This window comes from Gymnoscopelus microlampas, assembly GCF_963454915.1.
Source record: "Gymnoscopelus microlampas genome assembly, chromosome: 15".
Classification (NCBI taxonomy): domain Eukaryota; kingdom Metazoa; phylum Chordata; class Actinopteri; order Myctophiformes; family Myctophidae; genus Gymnoscopelus; species Gymnoscopelus microlampas.
Window position 1 is genome coordinate 1,044,401 of NC_139952.1, and position 18,600 is coordinate 1,063,000.

An 18,600-nucleotide genomic window follows, 5' to 3' on the forward strand; every position below is an offset into this window, starting at 1 on the left:
AATATTTTACCCCCCTGGAACCCCCCCAATGACCCATTGACCCCTGGGGGTCCCCGGACCCTACTTTGAGAACCAGTGCTCTTGGAGCCCTGCATACAGAATGGAACATTTACAGCAATGTAAATAGAAACAACATTTTCAAAATGTCTCAAAATCCTTCAAAAATAGACGATCTACAAGGTCACAATGTGTCGCATCACAGCGCGTTGTGAGCTTGTATATCTAGCTAAATCTACAAAGATTATTAAGCTGTCAAATCATATAGTGAAGTAGAAAGTTCAGTTTGCCTCTGAGATGTAGTACCCAAAATGTAAATACTTAGTAAAGTAAAACTACCATAAAGTTGTAGTACAATGGTTCTCGACCTGTGGGGCGGAATCTGGGTGTGAGAACTGTCGTTCTCGGCAAACATCGCATCAGTGACACACGGTCCTGCAGATTCCTCCTCCTCAGGATGATTCGCCCCTTCCTCACTGAGAAGGCAGCGCAGGTGCTCATCCAGGCTCTTGTCATCTCCCGCCTGGACTACTGCAACTCCCTCCCTGCTGGTGCCCCGGCGTCTGCCATCAGACCTCTGGAGCTTGTTCAGAAAGCTGCGGCTCGTCTGGTGTTCAACCGCCCCAAGTTCTCCCACACAACTATCCTTCTCCGTTCTCTACACTGGCTCCCCGTAGCGGCTCGCATCCAGTTTAAAACCCTGGTGCTAGCCTATAGGGCAGTGAAAGGAACAGCTCCATCATCTTACCTCCAGGCTATGGTCAAGCTTACACTCCTGCCCGACCACTTTGGTCTGCCGCCTCGGGGCGTTGAATGCACTTATTCTTACTTACTGAAGTCGCTTTGGATAAAAGCGTCTGCTAAATGACTGAAATGTAATGTACCCAAAAGGTTTTTTGTATTATTATTATATTTTTCATTTAATTTCGTTTTATTTTATTATTCGTAGTATTAGTAATAGTAGTAGTAGCTGTATTTTTTTTATTAAAAATATTACTCATTATAATGTTTTCCCATTTAAAAAAAGAAAAATCTCCACGTCATTCCAAAGCGGAGCACATTTCTTTTCCTTTTCAAAAATAGCTGATATATAAGCCCACACCACGTAGCTTCGTGACGCGTTGTGAGCTTGTAGATCAGTGAGTGTAGTGTAGATAGATAGCTGTCTTCGAATACAATGAATCAGTGCTTTGATCTGGTCTTAGAGCCCGCCTACTGTATCCGGGCCTTTCAACGCACACACAAAGGAACAAACAATTGTCCGGTTCCGTATCCGTTCTTTATACCTCTATGGTTCTAGGCCGGATGTGAAACCCCGGTGAAGCGGAAGTGATCCCTGTCCACACGTCATTCCTTAATAGGAGCTGACGTCCTGCGCATGGGCAAAGTTCGCTCCTTCTACGTCGGTGTAACAGAACAGCAGAACAGAGGTGAGAAGCTTGTCCTCTCTTTTCTCTTTATTTGCCTCATATAGACCTTAAATACACACGTTTTAAGGCTCTGCCTAGATTCATAAACATGTTTAATACATTATTTATTGGTGTGGATAACGTTTTAATGTATACAAACGAGTGTGAACGTGCTATTATCTGTAACGTCAGTTTGAATGGTCGAGTCGAGAAGTACACGTAAGCGTCCTGTCTTTACACTTTATTTACCTTTAAATAATCATTAAATACACACGTTTTAACGCTCTGCCTGGGTTCATAAACATGTTTAACGACATTCATTGGTTTTGCTATTGTTTTAATGTTTAAAAACGAGTGTGAACGTGCTGTTTGTAGCGTGGTTTGAATGGTCCAGTCAAAGTACACGTAAGCGTAAAGGCGTCGCATCCACTCATTCACTGCAGTCAGTGTTGCCACGTCCGCTTATTATAAGCGACTTTGGGCTTGTTTTTCTTTAAAGTTGCTTGGCTTTTTATTGTTTCTAAAGTGTAGTTGTTTATTTGTGATAATGTTGTTTAAAACAGTGGTTCTCAAACATTTTCATGTCAAGGACCCCACATTAATATGTATTTGTAGATGTAAACCCAACCTCCTGAAAATATTTTGTTGTCAGAGACCCCCCATACAAGATTTTGTATATTATACATGCAATATTTCAAATTAGTTTTTTTTCTTTGAAAATAGCCATGACATTTTAGAATGCTCTTAATGCATGCTTGAGGGCATTGAGATCATACGTGCAGGGCTCATGTTAAGTGATGCAGACATGCTCGGCGTTAGCTAGGCTACTTGTACACGTAGGCTAGGTAGCTCCGACGGAACCTCTCCCTCCGCTGTATAGCTCCGATCTCGGAGCTATACAGCGTACAGCGGAGGGAGAGGTTCCGTAGGGGCTAGTAGGCTAGGTAGCTTAGCAACCGTTACTGTAACGTAAAAAGTTGACATTTGGCCCGATCAGGGTTCATCGCCTTGCCGGCTTATGGTGGACATTTTTGTCTAAATTAAATGTTTCCCATGGACATACTCATATGACCAGAATCAGAGCCACAAGCCCTACGTGTATACTATTAGTGCTGTGGGTCTTCAAAGTGGGTTGAGGGACCTTCGGGGTTGTTTTAGGTGGTCCAAATGGACCATTACAGGTCTGTAACTCTGAGAGTTATGGGGGTCGTTTCAAATGAAATGACATGTTTGAGAACTACTGTACTGGTAGACTCCTAATGTGCCATACATGCAGTGGTGGAAAGTAACTTTACTAAGTTACTTTACTAAAGTACTGTACTTAAGTACAATTTTGAGGTATTTGTACTTTACTTGAGTATTTCCAATTTCCAATACTTTTACTTCTACTCCACTACATCTCAGAGGCAAATATTGTGCTTTTACTCGACTACATTTACTTGAAAACATCAGTTACTAGTTACTTTTCAGATATAAATTATGATATCATGAAAGAAACATTAACCACTTTAAACCTAGGCTATTTGAAAATAGCTGATCTACAAGCTCACAACGCGTCGCATCGACGCGTTGTGAGCTTGTAGATCAGCTATTTTCAAATAGTACTTTTGCTTTTGGTACTTTTTGATGCCAATACATTTGTACTTTTACTCAAGTCAATTTTTAATTTTGGATTTTTATATTGCTGTATTGGTACTTTTACTTAAGTAAAGAATTTGTAGTACTTTTTCCACCACTGCATACATGGTGTCATAGTAAATCAGTGTCATACATATTCTGAGGGACACCTGGAGACTGACATTCGGTAACTGGGTCTTATCACCAAAGTAAGAACATTATAATGTTATGTAAAACAAAATCAACACACATTTGTCCGTGGATGGAAATGTTGATGACCCCTGGGCCCCAACGTTTAAACTGGAGTGTTCTATTGCAATCACTGCATTTTTATTTTCCTTTATTACTGGCTGTGTGCTAGGCTTCCTTGAAACCGTGCGTTATACATCATGATAAATCCTCATCGATGCTCGCCTGTTAGCTGAACCAAACCCAGACTTAGGGAACATTTGTATTGTTGGGGATGATTTGGTCTGATATGCTCTGTCATTTGGTTCAGAATTCCTTCATTGTGTGTGTATATGTGTGAGATAACAATGCAACTGATTAAAAAAATAGCTATTCTTCTACATTCTCTGTATTTATCTTGTCGCATTTACCTGAAACATTTATCACGTCAACCTCAGTGTTGATTTAACTCTGAGAGTGTAAGGGTCCATTTGGTTCCATCTGTACACATCAGAGTTCCAGACCTGTAAAGGTCCATTTGGTTCCATTTTTACCGAGTTACAGAGCCGTAAGGTCCATCTAACTACACTGGGGGTCCCTGGAACCCACACAGAGACCTTAGATAAACATTAAATTCTAATCTCTGCATGTCTCTCTGTAATCAGTTTGTTATTCTCTAAATAGGCCTAATCTTTTTTTTTGGGGGGTGGGGGGGATTTGTATTATTTTATTTTTGTATATCTCTAGCTGTCGGGCAGAAACCAGCTAACTCCAAAAAAAACAAAAACAAAAGTGCAGTTGGGAGGTTTTGTTCATCATTAAGAACAGCTGAATGGACCTCCAAGCCCTTTGGTGGACTTAGCTGGTTTAGCAGAAAGTTTGAGGATCCCTGGTTTTGTCAGAAGCGCTTTTTAATACTTTTCATTGGTTCAATATTTTTTTACCAACACACAGGCGTAAAGGGTGTTCAATAGCACTGATTTATGGGAAAAAAATGCAAAAGCGGAAAAATGGAGTTAGCTGGTTTCTGCCACACAACGGTGACATGCAAAAAGAGTGGAAGTAGCTGATCTATAAGCTCATAACGCGGCGCATAGTGACACGTGAGCTTGTAAATCTGCTATTTTCATGATAATTGAAATATTTGTTTTTACACCTTTTGCCTATAATGATAATTATGCCCAAAATAGGGCTCGCTACTAATTGATAATGAAATGATTGATGGATATTTGTTCAGCCCTAACTCAGACTTGTGTGTGTGTGTGTGTGTGTGTGTGTGTGTGTGTGTGTGTGTGTGTGTGATGTGTGTTTTCAGATGAGGACTGTGCTTGTGTTTGTGCTGTTGTCGGTGCTGGGAGTAGGACTGGGCGAGGAGGGGGCCCGTCTGCTGGCTTCTAAAGCCCTGTTGAACCGCTATGCCGTGGAGGGGCGTGATCTCACCCTGCAGTACAACATCTACAACGTTGGCACCAGGTACAGTGTGTGACCATTCCATACTCACGCTGTGAGCTTGTAGATTAGGGGTCCCGGACCCCCCGTTGAAGACCCCTGTCATAAACCCAAACCAGGGTGGTTCTCAAAAAATGTCCAAGTCGAGGATTCCCCAAATTGATACGCAGTTGGCCGCAGACCCCCATGTAAAAATGTGTTGTGCCAGGGACCCCCGGAATAGAAGCGGGTGCGTGTGTGATAAAATGAAATATCTAAATGGTGAATCAAGCAACTTTCTGGGGTGCTCACAAAAGCCAGAGTAGACGTTACTGTGACCCCAAAACATGTTTGAAAGTGAAATATTACTTTTTAACGGTTCGATTCCTTAGCGGTACCCCCTTAACGATCCCTGTAGTGTAGGGGGTTCCAAATGGACCCTCACAGCTCTGTAACTCTTGAGAGTGTTCTGGGTCCATTTGTTTCCATTTGTACGTTCTCAAAGTTATGGTGGTCCTGGAAATTAAAAACAAATACACATACCAGCTCTTGAAAGTGTGATAAAACACGGTTCTAAATGTGATGGAACCCATTCCGGTTCCTCAATCTGTGTCATTTTCAGATTTCTTTTGCTATTCAAAAATAGCAGATATACAAGCTCATAGCGCGGCACCGAGTGCCGCTCTATGAGCTTGTAGATCTGCTATTTTTTAAACATTTTGAAAATTGGTGCAAACCTTTTGAATATATATATTTCTAAAGCAAACATTTGTAACTCAAATCTTTGCTTCCGGCGGGTCCCTGGAACAACATATTTTAAGATGGGGGTCCGTGGCCAAATGCATATCATATTGGGGGTCCTTGGACCTTGACATGAAAACGTTTGAGAACCAGATTATAGCAACATGTGTTTTTTTTACAAACAGGCATTTTGTAGAATCCCCAGAAGCAAAGATTTAGGTTAAAAATATTCACTTTAAAAATATATATATATTGTAGATTTGCTATTTTTGAATAGCCCAAAGAAATGAAAAAAATACACAGATGCGTTGCCGCTCTTAATGGGTTAAACATTTATTTTTTTATTTTATTTTCCTCCACAGCGCTGCCCTGGAAGTGGAGCTGTCCGACGACTCTTTCCCCCCAGAGGACTTTGGGATCGTCTCAGGAATGCTGAACGTCAAGTGGGACAGAATTGCCCCGTATCCTTTCACTTAAACAACAGACTCGTAAAACGCAACTCCAGTATCATGTTCATCCTGTGTGCGTCATTGCGTAGTAAATCTGCAAGCTCACGTGTCGCGATGGCGACGCGTTGTGAGTTCTCAGATTGGCTATTTAATGTTTTATTCTCGAACGTGTTCAATTGACCCGTTTAGACCGGGAAAGAATCTTGTTATTTTTAGATGTCTTTGGCTATTCAAAAATAGCAGATCTACAAGCTCGTAGCACGGCGCCTAGTGATTTGAGTTAGAAATGCATGATTTAAAAATATATATATATTCAAAAATGTGCACACATTTTCACTATAAAAAAGAAAAAATAGTAGATCTGCTATTTTTGAATAGCCAAAGAAATCTTAAAAAGACACAGATGCGTTCCCAGTTTAAATGGATTAAATACATGGCCTTGCGTTGTTGTTTTTTTGTTGAAAAGTCTTAAAAGGCCAACAGAAATATAATTTGTATTGCTCTATTACCGTTTTCAATGCCAAAAACACAAATCATTAATTGCAATTAATTTGTACGACAATCATCATGAACTAAAATCTAATGATCGGGACAGCCAGTGTTGCCACGTCTGCTTATTATAAGCGACTTTGGGCTTGTTTTTTCTGGCAACAGTGGGGACAACCCTGTCAGCACAGAGACTAAACCAACCATTCACATGCCCTATACCCCGACAGGAGAGCGGGCACTATGGCGGAACGACCATATAGTTGTCTAGATCTGAACGTGCAAGATATTAACGTTTGCAAAACCGCTCAACCCTGTGTGTACTGTACAGCTATAGCGAGCCAATCGCAAGCATCCCTTCACACTCTGAACGTTCACAGCTCCACTGTTGCCATGTCGGCTCATTATAAGCGCCTTTAAGCTTGTTTTAAAGTCGCTTGTAAATATTAGAAGTTGTTCTTTTGGGGCGTGTTTGTTATTAAAGTGTAGTTGCTTATTTACAAGCTTATCTACAAGCTCATAACGCGCCACTATGCAATACGTTGTGCTGTTTTTTTAATGCTGAAAAGTAACAGTTTTGGTCATGACCATGATATACTTTTTCCACCACTGTCAGTGATGTGTGTGTGTGTGTGTGTGTGTACCTTAACCCTCACACTCCCAGTGCCAGCAATGTGTCTCACACCGTGGTATTGCGCCCCCTGAAGGCCGGTTACTTTAACTTCACCTCGGCCTCTGTCAGCTACCTGGCCCAGGAGGGAGGCAAAGTGGTGGTGAGTATTCTAATGTTACGCACGTCTTTTAACTCTTTGACTGCCAGAGTAAAATTGTAATAGTGTCACCCCAGTGCCAGCGAAAGCTAGTGTTTTTTTACCTACCTTTAAAAAATCATGGAATATTTTCTGTGAACGCTGTCCGCACGGTGATCCCCTCATTACACACACAGGGGTCTCGTAGAATTAGGGGGGAAAATGAATCCATTCCATAGTTGCGGCAAGTTGAAAATGGCATGTTTTGCCTAAAATACATAGTAAAACACAGGAGCCGAGATACAGAATATTTCCGTAATATTTTAACAGGGAAGTGAATGGAGCAGCAAATCTTTGGATCGCGTTGTCTCCTGGTTCTGAGTGAATAACGGAAAAAATTATAATATATATATATATTCTTTCTTTTCAAACGCGTCAATGGCACTATGGAGCAAGTACCAATTGACTCGAAAATGCGTCCATGGCAGTAAAAGAGTTGATGAAAGCATGAATGTTAAGGCTGCATCTATCGATTATTTCATTACTTATGCGATTAATTGAATAGCCGAGAGCATGTTTTCTTGATAAGTTAATGTTTTATATATCTGCTAATCAGCGTGAGAAATGTCAAATACATTTCTTATAATCGATTCAAATCAATTAGCCTGATTAACCCCTTAATCATTCCCTGCCTAGAAAGACAAAAACGACTTCTGTCCCATAGCCATGCCTGCCTAGAACGACTAAAACGACACAAAAAAAAAAGACCAAGGAGATATAATTTTTCGAAGATCTAGACTCCCATCCACTTCCTTGTTAACTTAAAACTTAAAAATGCTGTATCTCGGCTCCTGAGTACTTTTTTTTCAATGAAAAATCTTGGCAGTGGGCAAACGCGGCCAGAAATAATTCAGGCAGTGAATGAGTTAAAAGGCCTAGTGTATACTTTGCGGTGCAACAGCATGACACAAAAACAGGACTCACAGGACTTGTAGATTGGCGTATCTCACAAGAGTGTCACACAAAGGTAGTGAAAATAGCCGATCTACAAGCGCACAGCGCCTTGCACCCCAAGCTTGTAGATCGGCTATTTTCGCTATTCTAAAATGTCTTAAAAATTATGGACGGTTTTGGTTTCCATTTGACAGAGACGATATATAGTCAGTCGTGTAAAGTAGCTAAGTAAAGTACTTTTCCCCCCCAATCTTTGTCTATTTTTACTTTACTGGAGTACTTCCAATTTTCTGGGCTTTATACTTATACTCCATTACATCTCAGAGGCACATGTTATACTTTTACTCCTCTACAGTTATTTGAAAACCTTAGTGACTAGTTACTTTAAAGATTTTGATTATGAATATAAAACATACATTAACCACGTATAGCCCTATATAATATTTCAGACTTTTTAAAATGGCAGATCTACAACCTCACATGGCAGCTTGTAGATCTGCTATTTGCAAAGCATACATTAACCACTTCAGCCCTAAATATATTTCGCCCTTTTTAAAATAGCCGATCTACAAGCTCACATGACAGCTTGTAAATCTGCTATTTTCAAAACAGAGTGTTTCTACAACGGAGTGTTTGTACATTCCAGTATTGATACTTTACCTTAAGTTAAAAAAAAAAAAGCTTACTCTTCTGTCATGCACTAGGGTTACATGGCAAAAGAAGGGAGTCCACACATGATGCAAACATTTTAACTATTATTTATTTTACTATAACTTTAAGAAATAAAGCAATAAACAAAAGGAATGGAATGAGGTGTGAATAAGTCAGTAGTCAGATTGTTGTATAGAAAGTGCAAAACTAAACAAAAGGGCTGAGCCCACTCAGGCCAGGTGGCACCCAAGAGAGGCTCTGGAGAGGATAAGGTTTCAAGGAGAGGACCTTATATACTCTGCCACACCCATAACCCCATAAGCCCATACACCCCATAAGCCACCATATATAACAATGCCCCTACAGCCCACAACTACAAATTTCCATCTACCTACCATAAATAAGGCTTACCAAAATAACAAATTGTGCCCCTGTATGCTCAATACCTATGAATACCTGTTACCTCCTCCACTTTGCCACACCATCCTGCCACCAGCCTATAGTGAAAAGGAAACAACCATAGGATGAACAACAGAACACAAAACATGTGATCCACGATCACGTTTTCAAGCCCTATTTGGTATGGCAAATACTCAAACTGTGGCTGCAAAAAAAGCCCATCGTATCAGCCTCTGATGAACGGATGTCAGTGTATTGTGATCTGTCAAGCATTGAGAACTGTTCAACTCTGAAGTTGCACCCTCTTCTGATGTAACTGTTGTAGGAAAGGACCTAGCCACTCTGGCTGTACAAAGAGAAGCATTGACAAGTTCCCCCATGTCCCCCTTTACCAACAGTTTGACTTGAGTAACATTGCTTTGTCACCTGTCTCTTTTGTTTTAACCAAATACATTTTGACCACTGTATATAGCAGAATGTGATGGGTATGTTGTCATCATACAGGTTGGTTACACCAGCGCTCCAGGACAGGGCGGGATCTTGGCTCAGAGAGAGTTTGACAGACGCTTCTCTCCTCACTATGTAAGTCTTCTGCAAACTGTGCTCCTCACTCGGTTGGATTGAGAGATCTCAAAGTCGGGTCCCGCTAAGAAACGATAAGATAATTGATAAGCCAACACCTTGCTGATTTCCAATTCTCAATCATTTTGGGACTCGATTCCTCGATCGATCCCCATCCCCTACTCCACTCTCGTTCTGCAACGCAGCAACATTGCGTTTAGATGTCACCACCAAGTATAAGTTGGCGCTTATGATCTATTCTGAAGCTGCACATTAACCGATTAAAGCCGGGAATGCATCTGTGTCATTTTAATCTTGAGCTACGAGCTATTTTATAAAAATATTGATATATTTAAATCTTATATATTTTTAAAGCAAACATTTTCAACTCAAATCTTTGCTTCTGGGGGATTTTACAGTTTTTTGAGAAAAATGATGTCGGTATAATCAGTGGTTCTCAAACTTTTTCATGTCAAGGACCCCGAAAATTATATGTATTTATCCGCGGACCCCCTCTCAAAATATCTTGTTCCAGGGACCCCCTTAGAAGTTGTAACAGAGTCAAACATTTTCGCTTTAAATATATATATATTCAAAGATTTGCACACATTTTCACGATTTAAACATTTTTTTTTGCAGATATACAAGTGCCGTGCTATGAGCTTGTATATCTGCTTTTTTTAAATAGCCAAAGAAATCTTAAAATGACACAGATGCGTTCTTAAAGGGTTAAGGGTATTACCAGTTTCACTCCAACACCTTAGGGTCACTTTAGGAAAACGATTTCAGTGGTGTGTTCATTTGACTAATCTCACTCTCGTGTGTGTGTGTGTGTGTGTGTGTGTGTGTGTGTGTGTGTTCTATAGCTGGACTGGGCAGCGTTCGGCGTGATGACCCTCCCGTCCATCGGGATCCCCCTGCTCCTGTGGTACTCGAGCAAGAGAAAGTACGACTCGCCCAAGGCCAAGAAGAACTAGGCACAAAAGCATCGTTTATAATCGAAAATTATCAACAGCCGAAATAGCCGATCTATAAGCTCACAACGCGTCGTGATGCGAGCTTGTAGATCGGCTGTGTCGGCTTCGCGACACCGTCGTAAGACGGAGTATAAAATAGGGCGTATGTGGATGAAAGTCGGGGTGTGTGGGTCTTGGGGAGGGGGGGTAGGGGGTATTTCAGTATCTTATTTACCCATATTGGGGGTAAAAGACTCAACGAACATGGCAGCGATCAAGGGCCGTCCTTGACAGTGATTTTGTTTTCTTTTTTTTGGAGGACCATCTACAACACAGACGCCTGCCCTAAATGCTGGAGCCACGGGCTCCCGGGCGCCACCTTCCCGTCACGTTCTTTTTTTTAACGAGTAGTTCATCCAAAAAAAAAAGACTTTATTTCTATCATTCTCTCACCCCGTGATGTCTTGAATACAACGAGAAATTTTCATTTGTCTAACGCTCCTTTGAGGCTAATGAAGATAAGAATCCAACAAAAATAAGAAAACACTTAATGAATTGAAGTAATGAACTCAAAAACAATGCTCCCAGTGAATAGTTGTAGAAATTGATGCATTCTTTTGGGGTGAACTACCCCTTTAAGGTCCTTACACACCAGGAGCGCACATCAAACTATTCATGTAGTTTGTGTCTCATTCATACAGGTTGATGCTTTACCGTGAAAAGTAATGTCGCTTCATCGCCACATAATATTTGCGTTTTGTGTGGATGTATTCATGACAAGAGTTTAAATTAATGTGAATTAATTGCACAAAATCAATGCTCCCAGTGTGTAAGGACCAGTCCAGAATCAACGGGTGTTATTTTTCTTTTTTTTTTCCCTCCCCGATACAAACGCCGGCCTGGACGCACCAGCTATGCAGAGGGCGCTGTTTGTATGGTTTATTATGTTGTAATTAATTTGATTGATGTTATTTCTTAATGAAACTGTTCAATTTGAAGTCTTGTCAGGAATGGAACATGTCTGTCTTTTGTTAGGCAATAAAACAAGACAAACTTTACGTAGCTGTTCTTTTTTTTTTTAATTCCTTTCTATTTATGTTGTGGAACAATATATGTCAGGCAGTTCGTTTCAGCATCAAGTGTGATTTTAGTACGGTTTTACCCCCTGTTGTAGGGCTGAGTGATATGCCTTCAAATCAATATCAAAGATTTGCACACATTTTCACGATTTTTCAAAAACAAATGATGCTTTCCTGGTCTTAAAGGGTTAACCTACGTGAGCAAGATCAATACATTTTTGGTTAATTTCCCAGCCTTATTCTGTTGGTTTTAAGATTCCCACATTAATGTAACTCTCCTCTTCTACCTCTGGTTTTGAAAAAAAAAAGTGCTGACATTTATGTTTTACCATTGAGCTAAATAGAGCCTGACTGCTTGATCAGGGGATAAATTGAATCTTGACCATCAGGTAAAAACCCGTGTCAGATCCTGTGTCTAGGTGAGACATGACCTTTGACGCGATCTAAATGTCTCAATAGAAGAGCATTTTATAAGTTATATTGTATTAACATACTCTGCCATGTCCCTATTTTGAGACCTGGGGCCGATTCTACAAATGCCCTCTAAATCAGTAGTAAGGACCCTCAAATTGATATATAAATATTTGGACCCCCCCATCTGAAAATGTTTTGTGCCAGGGAACACTATGACTTTTTTTCAAAAAATTTCAAAGATGGCAGATGTACAAGCTTGCAGTGCGAGCTTGTACATCTTCTCTTGAAAAGTGACACTTTTTTTGACACGGGTGCTTTCCTCGTTTTATAGCCATTTATAATATGGGGGCCACAGCCAGAGGCATTGACTATTTGGGGTCCTTGTCATGGAAAGGTGTGGGGACCCCTGTACTAAATAAAGCAGTGGTTCTCAAACTTTCATGTCAAGGACCCCCAAAATGATATGTATTTGGCCATGGACCCCGCATCTCTAAATATTTTGTTCCAGGGACCCTCAGAAGCAAAGATTTGAGTACAAATGATCGCTTTAAAATATATACATATATTCGAAGGTTTGCAAACGTTTTCATGATTCTTCAAAAATAGCAGATCTACAAGCTTGTAGCGCTCGGTGCCCCGCTATGATAGTAAGGGCATTTTGTCTGATATTTGGCAAATCTGGGAACTAAATCGTTACCAAGAAATTTCTTCACCAATGTGTTTCTAAAGGTGTCTACTAACATGTACTAAAAGTTTGAAATTCAACTCCTGGGGGAAACCTTTCAAAAAATTGCTCAAAGTCGGGGTACCAATAACCGATTTTTCGAAAAATCTAAAGTGCTTAAATTGGACTTAAGTAACTTGTGAGGGGTCAAACTAATGGTTTTTCATTATTCTGAGTTGATTGCTAGCATTTATTTTTCACTACAACCACTCCTTTACATATAAAGTTGCATTTATTTCAATTAGTTGCACAATTATCCGAGCAAATACTAATCCACCCTCTCAAATGCTTTAGCAGTCAATGTCTGAGTATTCATCAAAACCATCATGAAGGGCATTCTTGCAGGTAAAGCCTTTACAGACTCCACAAGCTGAGATGCACTTGACGCCATTCTTCTTGCAGCTGCATCTCCGGTTGCTGCAATCTCCATTGCAATTGCAGCTTGTAAACTGGAGTAGCTCTTCAGGTGCCATGGGGTCTAGAGTTGGAACTGGCTCATAACCATGAACACCTAATGTCCATCCATATTCTCTGGGGTCCAGAGACATGCTCTGTAGAAGGAGCCAGTCCCGGGTCTGTAGGTAGGCACGGAGCGAATGCTGTGCAGCTGCACCCTCTGTTGGAGGTAGAGTCTCCGGTTTGATCATCCCAGCCGCTGCCTTACGTGAGAAGATGCTGTAACGAATTGCACCCAGAGTAGTACCTGGTCCATGGTAAATGTACTGGAATATTGCAGACCCAGCCTGAATCACTGCATCCTTGGTAGCACGTATGTCCAGGAAGATGTCCACATGTTCATCAATCTCCCCTGCACAAAACCTGCAAAAGAAAGCACTTCAAGGTTTGTTTCAGACCTTTCAATATACAAATATTTCATTATGATATATTATTATTATTATTACTACCTGTCAAAAAGAGTTGTTTTCCCATGGCCAGCGATAGCAGAAACAGTATCACACCCAGTGAAGGCGTGAGAAAAGACCAGGTAGCGTCTCTGTTTTTCAGAGAGAGCTTCTTGAATCCTCCTGACATCATAGGAGCCCTTGAATGTAGTGCACCAACATTACCAGCACGTCTGCATCTTCTGCCCGCACCTGAAAATAGAATAATATATGCAATGCATGTTCAACTATGTGAAAATATATAAAGATAGTCAAAACTCTTACTTCTAAAGTAGTCGGAGCTAATGAAAGTAAAATATGTACACACAAATGTTACTGACCTCAACAGAGCCATCTGTAGCAGCAGCCAATGCCTCTCTAACAATCACAGTGTCAGCATCATTGTCACTCTGCTCCACGATGATGTTAAGCTTTCTGAGTGTTGAGGAGAGGAGGTGAATAAGCTCACTCTTATTATGACTGTTGTCCAAGAACTTTACTCTTGGTGTCCAGTGTATCAGATCCGGTCGAATCTGGAGATCACAGCATGACTTCTTGGTACGTCGGATGTGGTCATGATCTTTTGGCGATCTGTTATAACCATCAAAGACCACAATGATCTTTTGAGAGTTACGGCCAAGACACTGCAGGTAGCTTAGGTAACTGTTGGCAATCTCCTGCCAAGTCTGGCCTTGTTCCCACTTTACCATGTACAGAAGCCATCCGCCATCAACCACCAAAGTGGAGCAGGGTTGTTTTAGTGAGATCGCCAAAAGATCATGACCACATCCGACGTACCAAGAAGTCATGCTGTGATCTCCAGATTCGACCGGATCTGATACACTGGACACCAAGAGTAAAGTTCTTGGACAACAGTCATAATAAGAGTGAGCTTATTCACCTCCTCTCCTCAACACTCAGAAAGCTTAACATCATTGTGGAGCAGAGTGACAATGATGCTGACACTGTGATTGTTAGAGAGGCATTGGCTGCTGCTACAGATGGCTCTGTTGAGGTCAGTAACATTTGTGTGTACATATTTTACTTTCATTAGCTCTGACTACTTTAAAAGTAAGAGTTTTGACTATCTTTATATATTTTCACATAGTTGAACATGCATTGCATATATTATTCTATTTTCAGGTGCGGGCAGAAGATGCAGACGTGCTGGTAATGTTGGTGCACTACATTGAAGGGCTCCTATGATGTCAGGAGGATTCAAGAAGCTCTCTCTGAAAAACAGAGACGCTACCTGGTCTTTTCTCACGCCTTCACTGGGTGTGATACTGTTTCTGCTATCGCTGGCCATGGGAAAACAACTCTTTTTGACAGGCAGTAATAATAATAATAATATATCATAATGAAATATTTGTATATTGAAAGGTCTGAAACAAACCTTGAAGTGCTTTCTTTTGCAGGTTTTGTGCAGGGGAGATTGATGAACATGTGGACATCTTCCTGGACATACGTGCTACCAAGGATGCAGTGATTCAGGCTGGGTCTGCAATATTCCAGTACATTTACCATGGACCAGGTACCACTCTGGGTGCAATTCGTTACAGCATCTTCTCACGTAAGGCAGCGGCTGAGATGATCAAACCGGAGACTCTACCTCCAACAGAGGGTGCAGCTGCACAGCATTCACTCCGTGCCTACCTACAGACCCGGGACTGGCTCCTTCTACAGAGCATGTCTCTGGACCCCAGAGAAAATGGATGGACATTAGGTGTTCATGGTTATGAGCCAGTTCCAACTCTAGACCCCATGGCACCTGAAGAGCTACTCCAGTTTACAAGCTGCAATTGCAATGGAGATTGCAGCAACCGGAGATGCAGCTGCAAGAAGAATGGCGTCAAGTGCATCTCAGCTTGTGGAGTCTGTAAAGGCTTTACCTGCAAGAATGCCCTTCATGATGGTTTTGATGAATACTCAGACATTGACTGCTAAAGCATTTGAGAGGGTGGATTAGTATTTGCTCGGATAATTGTGCAACTAATTGAAATAAATGCAACTTTATATGTAAATGAAAAGTGGGCGTGTCAATTTTTTCCACTAAGGAGTGGTTGTAGTGAAAAATAAATGCTAGCAATCAACTCAGAATAATGAAAAACCATTAGTTTGACCCCTCACAAGTTACTTAAGTCCAATTTAAGCACTTTCGATTTTTCGAAAATCGGTTATTGGTACCCCGACTTTGAGCAGTTTTTTGAAAGGTTTCCCCCAGGAGTTGAATTTCAAACTTTTAGTACATGTTAGTAGACACCTTTAGAAACACATTGGTGAAGAAATGTCTTGGTAACGATTTAGTTCCCAGATTTTCAGATGTTCACCTTACTATGAGCTTGTATATCTGCTATTTTTGAATAGCCAAAGTATAAACGGTTAAAAGTGGTTCAAACTATTATGACGCTATATTAACACATTTTGCATGTTTCCAATGGATCCAATGTAGTTATGATTTAGTCCCAATGTCCAAAGTCCACACTTTGTATTTTTATTATTTTAAGTAGTGAAAATAGCTGATCTACAAGCTCAAAACGTGTCACATCACGACGTGTTGTGAGCTTGTGGATCCGCTATGTTTGCTCCCTTTCGGTGTCACTCTTGTACAACAAAATAGGGTATTGATTTTCAAAATAATGATAGTAATTAACAGTTAAAATTTGGAGATGCAAGTGTTGTCCAACAGGGACTACTTGTTCTGCACACAAACTGACAATAACGTGCACACTAGTCCAAATCGCACTTTAGGCCTATACATCTTGATAGTTTAATGATGGTGTTTGATCTATCCTCGTTGGAATTAGATTTTTTTGTCAAGTTTAGACAGAATAAATCCACATGGAAACTGGTTGTTTGTGAATCAGATTGTGATTCACGTCTGATATCTGAAGCTGCGTCGCAGTCTAGACACTCGGACGCAGGTGATCCACCAGCTCACAGCGGGTCGCGCCGCTACGCCTTGTGATTTAATAACAGTGTGGACAGTAGGTCTTAAAGATAAGATTTAATAACAGTGTGGACAGTATGTCTTAAAGATCAGATTTAATAACAGTGTGGACAGTAGGTCTTAAAGATCAGATTTAATAACAGTGTGGACAGTAGGTCTTAAAGATCAGATTTAATAACAGTGTGGACAGTAGGTCTTAAAGATCAGATGTAATAACAGTGTGGACAGTCAGTCCTGATCAGATTTATTAACAGTATGGACAGTCAGTCTTAAAGATCAGATTTAATAACAGTGTGGACATTAGGTCTTAAAGATCAGATTTAATAACAGTGTGGACATTAGGTCTTAAAGATAAGATGTAATAACAGTGTGGACAGTAGGTCTTAAAGATCAGATTTAATAACAGTGTGGACATTAGGTCTTAAAGATCAGATGTAATAACAGTGTGGACAGTCAGTCCTGATCAGATTTAATAACAGTATGGACAGTCAGTCTTAAAGATCAGATTTAATAACAGTATGGACAGTCAGTCTTAAAGATCAGATTTAATAACAGTGTGGACATTAGGTCTTAAAGATCAGATTTAATAACAGTGTGGACATTAGGTCTTAAAGATCAGATTTAATAACAGTGTGGACAGTTAGTCCTAAAGATCAGATTTGATTGAAGTCTGAACAAAAAAAGACAGGATCCAATACACATCATAAACAGTACTGTACAGTGCTTAGTTTCCTAAGCAAAAGTAAAGGGGGTATGTAGTCATTTTCAAATGTTTCCGGTCATACAGTCTGGGACTCGGAAGCTCTGATCATGATTAGAATATAAACTGGATGTGAAGCCTCCGACCCACTTCCGTTTCGTCTTTACAGTCGCGCAAATTTATCCGAATATAAATCAAAATCATCTAAGTATATTTAGCTTGCTGCTTAGCTCTATATAGCATTCGGAGATTGTGGAATAGTTGTCTGGCTACGCGAGACTCTAATACAGTGGTTCTCAAACTTTTTCATGTCAAGGACCCCCAAAATGATATGTATTTGGCCGCGGACCCCCATCTCAAATATTTTGTTCCAGGGACCCCCAGAAGCAAAGATTTCAGTTACAAATTTCAATTAAAAACATATATATATTCAAAGGTTTGCACACATTTTCACGATTGTGCCGCGCTATGAGCTTGTAGATCTGCTATTTTAACGTGTTTTAATTTGTACAAATGGAACTAAATGGGTCCTTTTGGTTCCATTTGTACCCTCTCAGAGTTACAGACCTGTGAGGCAGTGGTTCTCACACTTTATTGCATGTCAAGGCCCCTAAAATGTATGTATTTGATGATGGACCCCCATAAATATATTGTGCCAGAGTTCAAATGTTTGAAATATATTCCAAATTTACCAAGCTCTTATTGGAAATAGCAGACTCAAGCTCACAGCTGATGTACAATATACACTGTACAGGGTTAAAGTGGTTAAGCTGAAGTTTTTATGCTATAGTATACATGATATGTAATGTTTATTTAAAGGAGCACTTCACCCATTTTCAACCTATCTTCATATAATTGGTCCTCACTAATGCTCATGATACTCGGTCTGTGTGTCAGACAGAGGGTGGGCTGTGGACAGTTCAGAAACTCGCCCACCGGTGACCGGTGACACAAAGTCGTCCTTTAACTCATTTTGCTGGGGACCCCCTGGAGCCCCTTCGAGGATCCCTGGATCCCTGGTCCGTGGACCCCCCCCCCGGTCCACGGACCTCACTTTGAGAACCACTGTTCCCAAACCTTTTAGCTCGAGACCCAAAAGAGAAATGCGAGTGAGAATAGCCGATCTACAAGCAAGTGAGCTTGTAGATCGGCTATTTTCACTACTTCTTAAAAGTATTTTTTACCTCTAATTAATGGATTTATTAATAATTATTGTGAAAAAACTAAATTTTTTCAAAATTCAAAAAAAAAAATCAAAAACTAAATGTAGGAAACAAAAAATAAGAC

At 40.5% G+C, this 18,600-nt stretch overlaps 1 protein-coding gene across 1 annotated transcript; it reads left to right on the forward strand.

The window, feature by feature from the left end:
* The first annotated feature begins 1,355 nt into the window (after positions 1 to 1,355).
* ssr2 (signal sequence receptor, beta) lies at positions 1,356 to 11,623 on the forward strand. The gene is made up of 6 exons (XM_084080107.1): positions 1,356 to 1,427; positions 4,507 to 4,664; positions 5,723 to 5,821; positions 6,960 to 7,068; positions 9,553 to 9,630; positions 10,476 to 11,623. Exons 2-6 carry the CDS (start codon positions 4,507 to 4,509, stop codon positions 10,584 to 10,586), a joined length of 555 nt encoding a protein of 184 aa, XP_083936233.1. The 5' UTR covers positions 1,356 to 1,427; the 3' UTR covers positions 10,587 to 11,623.
* Positions 11,624 to 18,600: the final 6,977 nt, after the last annotated feature.

What these genes read in the sequence shown, in the direction of transcription:
- ssr2 (XM_084080107.1), top strand. Translation starts at nt 4,507, where the DNA reads ATGAGGACTGTGCTTGTGTTTGTGCTGTTGTCGGTGCTGGGAGTAGGA. An exon ending in AAGTGGGACAGAATTGCCCC is followed by an intron (nt 5,822 to 6,959) that starts GTATCCTTTCAC and finishes TCACACTCCCAG; the next exon opens with TGCCAGCAATGTGTCTCACA. An exon ending in AGGAGGGAGGCAAAGTGGTG is followed by an intron (nt 7,069 to 9,552) that starts GTGAGTATTCTA and finishes GTCATCATACAG; the next exon opens with GTTGGTTACACCAGCGCTCC.